Below are 6,000 nucleotides of genomic sequence, written 5' to 3' on the forward strand. Positions count from 1 at the left end.
CTCTCCTTGTTGTCCCCTGATGAAGGAGAGGGTCAACAGCATCCGCCCTGAGGACCTGATGCAGATCATCAGCCACATGGACTCCTTGGACAACCACAGGGTGAGTGAGCACACTCTGGGAGCCATGGCTGGTAGTTGGCCTAGCTGAGCCTGTCACGTGTACCCCCACACAGGTTGGGTTCAGGTCTCACTCATGTGATATGCACTTTGAAGTCCTGGACCATAGGGGTAGCTGTGGCTGTGCCTGTGGCCTCCCTGGGATTTGTCATGATAACTATACAGAGTGGTGCATCATGGGAAAAACCAATCTATACTGATGGGTTAGCCTGTCAGAACAGCTAAGGAACAGGCAGGCATGGTCCACATTGGGCTTTGGGGCTTTGAGACCCTGGCCAGTCATGGCAACTGGCTTGTTCAAGCAGTATCCCCAGGGCTCCCTGTGACATGCTTTGTCCCTCTAGTGCCGAGGAGACATGACCAAGACGTACAGTCTAGAAGCCTATGACAACTGGTTCAACTGCTTGAGCATGCTCGTGGCTACAGAGGTGTGCCGGGTAAGTCTCCGCCGTAGCTCACACCTGTGTTAGACTGTCTCTGCAAGGCTGAGGCAGCCTCAAGTAAATGCACGTGGTGCCCACTGCCAGGACCTGCCCCCGCCAGCCTGCCCCCACCAGCCTGTCCCCACCAGCCTGCTCCCACCAGCAGGCCCGCACATACAATAATGATTCTTCTCCATGACAACAAAGACCTCATCCCTGGAGTGCTCACCTTGTGCCCAGAACTACCAAGCCCATCATAGCAAGCTCCATTGTCCTCAGTCTATGAGGCAGGTGGCCTCATTTCTTTTGTGGATGAGGATGACACTGTTAGGACATATATGTAGTCCCTGAAGGATGCAGCCTCAGGTTCCTGGTAGCTAAGCCCGATGCTCTCCCTGCAGTCTTTGCCCAAGGGTCCCTTGGTGGCTCCATGCCGAGGCAGACCCACTGTTTGCAGGTGGTAAAGAAGAAACACCGGACCCGCATGCTGGAGTTCTTCATTGACGTGGCCCGAGAGTGTTTTAATATCGGGAACTTCAACTCCATGATGGCCATCATATGTGAGTGTCCGGGTCCCGGGGCGGGGGGCAGGGTGGGGCGTACGCTTGTGCTCCGGCTTCTCCATGCCCTAACCTCTGTCCAATGTCCCTCCAGCTGGCATGAACCTCAGTCCAGTGGCACGGCTGAAGAAAACGTGGTCCAAAGTCAAGACAGCCAAATTTGACGTCTTGGAGGTACTGGTGTCTGACCTCCCCCACGCATCTCATGCTGTACAGAGGGGTCCTCAGCGGGGGGTGTGGGCAGGGGTGGAGGGGAAGGGTGGCATCTTTCCTGTCACTCTCACACACACAGCACTGGCCTTGTTGGTGCTGGGTGCTTGAGCTTTCCTTGGCCTTGCTGCTTCGGGTGCAATCAATACCTAAAGTGAGCCCGGAAGAGCGATAGTGGGAGCTTGAACTAAGTGATGCTGGCCACTGAGCAGCCACCGTCTCCTGATCCTGGGTCACCTGTGTCCCTCCAGAAGCTGGCAGACAAGTCATCTGACACTCCACATTGATGTATTTGGCCACAGACTACTTTGTGTTTAGAAAACACTGATACAGCCAGGCATGGTGGCGCATGCCTTTAATCCCAGCACTCGGGAGGCAGAGGCAGAGGCAGGCAGATTGCTGTGAGTTCAAGGCCAGCCTAGTCTACAAAGTGAGTCTAGGACAGCGAAGGCTACACAGAGAAACCCTGTCTCAAAAAGCAAACAAAACAAAACAAAAACAAACCAGAAAACACTGATACTGGTGCCTCCTGTCGTGGTTGAGGCCTGAGTGGCGTCAGTTTGCATAGTGGCTTCAACCTCCCTAATGTTGTGAACCCTTTAATTCCCCTCTTCATGTTGATCCCCAGCTGTAAAATTATTTTCATTGCTACTTCATAACTGTAAATTTGCTACTGTTATGAACCATAATGTAAATATGTTTTCCGATGGTCTTAGGTGACTCCTATAAAAGGGTCATTTGACTCCAAAGGGGTCATGACCCACAGGTTGAGAACCACTGCTTTAAAGGCAGGCCCAAGGACCCCACAGGATACTCCTGGGTCACTCCAAGGCCTGGGGCTTCAGGGGATGCTTTGGGCTTTTCCTCCTTCTGCTGACAGCTGGCCCCCCTAGGACTATGCCTTCTCCATTTGCCACCTCATACTCTACAGAGGGCTCAGTTGGTCAGTTTGAGGGGTTTACTCTGTCTTCCCTGTGCCTATAGCATCACATGGACCCCTCCAGCAACTTCTGCAACTACCGCACAGCCCTGCAGGGGGCAACACAGAGGTCTCAGACAGCCAACAGCAGTCATGAGAAGATTGTTATCCCAGTGTTCAACCTCTTCGTTAAGGACATCTACTTCCTGCACAAAATCCACACCAACCACCTGCCGGACGGGCACATTAACTTCAAAGTGAGCCCAGCCCCTTGAGGTCCCAGCATGGGCGGGGCAGACAGCCTTCCGGTACTACCACAGCTACCAGACAGTGGCTTTGTAGCAGCATGGGTGGTCCCTGAGCCCTGCCTGAGGTCTAGAAGGCCCTTCAAGGATGGATGCGCCAGCAGACCAGGGCTGATGTTCAGCCTAACGCTGTGAGGCGCAGCTCCTGTTTTTCTGGGGTGGAGGATCTCGGGGCTTGCTGCCCTAGGGCCTGTATTTATTCAGGATGCGGGTACTAGTCCTGACTCCATGAAAGAGGCGGAGGAGGAGCTATCTGTAGGGACTTGGGGGTGAGAAGAAATCTTGGTAAGAAAGGACTTGAACAGGATCTCAGAAAAACTGAAGAACCAGCTTGGTGGGCGAATGGCCCCTGGACAAGGGTGGGCGGCAGAACAAAGGTGCTCCTGGGAAATGTAGTACACATTAAGTAAGGGGTAGTTACATACTGCACGTTCATACCGATGCCCGGGTAGGGATGAGTGTGGCTTGTCCTGCTGGTGCCCCTCCCTGTGCTGGTGTGGCTGGAGGGTGGTTGCCTGAGGCTGGAGACAGATGGGGCCTTCTGGGTCTCGGTGCAGTAGAGACACAGGCTGTGTCATGGCCTGATTGCCTGTGCAGAGGGCAAGGCAGAGCGGCCTCAGGGATTTCTGCTGTCTCTGGTGCTGTACAGGCTGCCATAGCATCAGCCAGACTGGCACTGCCACCGTCCTCCTGCAGACAGACAGACGTGGGGCCCTCATCTCTGGCTCTGACAATGGTGTTACTTTCATTCAGATGACATCCTGTTGGTGTTTTTGTCCCTTCAGAAATTTTGGGAAATTTCCAGACAGATCCATGAGTTCATGACATGGACACAGGTAGAGTGTCCCTTCGAGAAGGACAAGAAGATTCAGAGTTACCTGCTCACGGCACCCATCTACAGCGAGGAAGGTAAGGACATCTCCCGCAGGACACCCACCTCCCCAGGGCACAACTGTTCTCATGCAACCCAGGCTCCCTGACCTCTTGAGGTGGCCCTAGAAGACAGTCAGGGCCCAGCTTGGGTTCCTAGTCCTTTTGTCTTGGGCCTCACTGTAACCCTGGAAGGAAGGGGTGCCCCACGTGTGGAGATGCTGGCTCTCAGGGTCTCTTCTCCATCCCTCAGCTCTCTTCATCGCCTCCTTTGAAAGTGAAGGTCCTGAGAACCATATGGAGAAGGACAGCTGGAAGGCACTCAGGTAGGACATGCCAGGTGCACACGAGCCTGGGGAGGGAGAGGGTGGGCATGGGCCAGGTGCACCTGAGCCTGGGGAGGGAGAGGGTGGGCATGGGCCAGGTGCACACGAGCCTGGGAAGGGAGAGGGTGGGCATGGGCCAGGTGCACCTGAGCCTGGGGAGGGAGAGGATGGGCATGGGCCAGGTGGGCGTGGTAGAAACAGATCTGGCTTTCCCAGTGGATGGTTTGGTAAGGTGCTGAAGACTGGGCTGGGCTAGGGTCTCTTCTCACAGAGATGGCGCTGGCCCTCTGCCCACCCAGGGGAGCCTGATGCAGCCCCTTCTGTTCACCTGCAGGACCACTCTCCTTAACAGAGCCTGAGGATGCTGCCTGCAGATGCTGCCTGTGGAAGCATAAAATACGAATCAAGTTTAAATCGTGATAGATGTGGGATGAGAAAGGAGGAGGCCTCACTGGCTGGGGTCCATTTTGTACATAACTTTTATGAAAAAGAAAATGGTAATTATTTCATGCATCAGCCTTTGGCACTTACAAAGTTTTTTTTTTTTTTCTTTTTTCTTTTTGGTTGTTGTTATTTATTTTAAACAGGGCAGGGCCCTGTTTTGGGGAGGGGCGGGAAAGAGTATCATGGGAGATGGTAACCATGGTAACATCTTATTCTAATGAAATGTAGATTTTTATTTTCTACTTTTGATGATTAACATCCTATGAAAAAAAATTTAAAGTAACCCAACCAAAACAAATGTGAGCCCTGCCTGCTCGGACGCCTCTCCAGCCAGTGTCTCTGATGTTGGGGTTAGTGCCTTAGAGGGTACTGGGGGTCCAGTCTTCCTGCTCCATTGTTGGAGCTGAAGCCAACTCTGTCCTGTGCCGCAAGGAGCCCACCCTCAGCAGCCTGGGCCACCAGTTTCCCACAGGAAGTGCTGGAGTAGCCAGGGGGTCTCGAATGCACACTTCTGGAAGGGGACCTTTAATACTACGGGCTTTCCAAAGTTTACATTTTCATTTTCCTTTGATCAGGGATTTATGGGGTTGGGAGGGGCAAGGGGGATGCCTGACAGCATATTTTCTGTGAGAATATGTTTGGCAAATTGTTCTTCAATTGTGTTTTAGAAGAGAGAGAGAGAGAGAGAGAGAGAGAGAGAGAGAGAGAGAGAGAGGAAAAAAAAATCTAAGACCATATAGGGAGGGCATTGTAGCATTGTCAGTCTTCTGGGCTGCACCTGAGCCAAGGCGCTGTGGGAGAAGAACCCACAAACCAGACGCGAGGAAGGTAAGACTGTACCCAAGGGAAGGAGAAGAAAAATGGGTGTGGGGCAGGCAGCCTCCCCTCCCTCTGGAAGGAGCTGCCCCCTCACCATGGGTCATCTGAAGCTTAGACAATTAGCCAGACAGCCCCCACCACTGCAGCACTTCTAGATAAAAATGTCCAATGTGGAGCAGGCTGTTTCTGATCCAAACACGGAGGAGTGGTTCATCTTTCATGTCTGACTTCCTGGTGTGAGCATGGTGGGATGGCTGTGCCCTCAGACAGCTGGAGACATCTGCACTGATTTGCTTGGCTTGGGTGGGAGCTGCCTGTCAAGAAGCGCAGTAGGGAATAGTTGTGCCATTCCCAGGGCTCCTGGGGATAGCCTGGAGATGGCCAGCCATGCCACAGGGAGGTGGGCTAGGTGGCCACCCTCAGCCTTGGGGAGCCGAGTAGTTACACTGTATTGTCACAGTGTTTGCACTTTTCAGACCTTCTAGCTAGTACAGAATGTATATTGATAGTACATATTGATTTGTTTATGTCTTTGAGATAAAGGCTGGAAACTTGAGAATATATATATTTGGAATATAATGTTAAAACATTTTTTTTTTTCTGTTCATGTGTTAAGAGCCTTCAGTCCATGTGTGCTTCAGGGTCACCGGTTCTAGTATCTTCTTGAGAAAGTGTCTACATTGCTATTTTATTGCCCCACTTTGATACACCTTACATTTGATGTTTTGGTATTTGGAGTTGATCTCTGAGTATAAAGCTGTACCATATGCGGGATGTCCGTTGTGGTGTGACTGGGTGTACTTGCATCAATAAAAGAACACGTTGCTCTTCTCCCTTGCCTGCGTGTGTGCTAAGGAGCCTGGAGGTGGGGGAGGATGTGGGGTGGGGGCTGCAGGGACCCACTGGAGGCTTCCAAGTGTGGGGAGGAACCCAGGAAGGGGCTTTTCTTTGCAGCCAAACTACATTCTGACAATTGGCTTTTCGGGTGATTAATGTGAGACGAGAAAA

General features: G+C 52.3%; 1 protein-coding gene across 3 annotated transcripts in view; it reads left to right on the forward strand.

Moving 5' to 3' along the window:
• Rasgef1a (RasGEF domain family member 1A) overlaps positions 1–4,853 on the forward strand; it is an 86,955-nt gene extending 82,102 nt beyond the window's left edge. For 2 of the 3 annotated variants that reach the window (XM_051155173.1, XM_051155171.1), the window contains exons 6-13: positions 26–100; positions 462–554; positions 997–1,099; positions 1,194–1,273; positions 2,294–2,485; positions 3,319–3,442; positions 3,657–3,729; positions 4,064–4,853. In XM_051155173.1, coding sequence (XP_051011130.1) covers positions 26–100; positions 462–554; positions 997–1,099; positions 1,194–1,273; positions 2,294–2,485; positions 3,319–3,442; positions 3,657–3,729; positions 4,064–4,088 — 765 coding nt within the window. In that variant the 3' untranslated portion in view covers positions 4,089–4,853. Of the gene's footprint in view, positions 1–25; positions 101–461; positions 555–996; positions 1,100–1,193; positions 1,274–2,293; positions 2,486–3,318; positions 3,443–3,656; positions 3,734–4,063 lie in introns of those variants that run through there. The other variant, XM_051155172.1, reaches the window with a different exon arrangement.
• Positions 4,854–6,000: the final 1,147 nt, after the last annotated feature.

The sequence above is a fragment of the Acomys russatus genome, chromosome 13, assembly GCF_903995435.1.
Source record: "Acomys russatus chromosome 13, mAcoRus1.1, whole genome shotgun sequence".
Classification (NCBI taxonomy): Eukaryota; Metazoa; Chordata; class Mammalia; order Rodentia; family Muridae; genus Acomys; species Acomys russatus.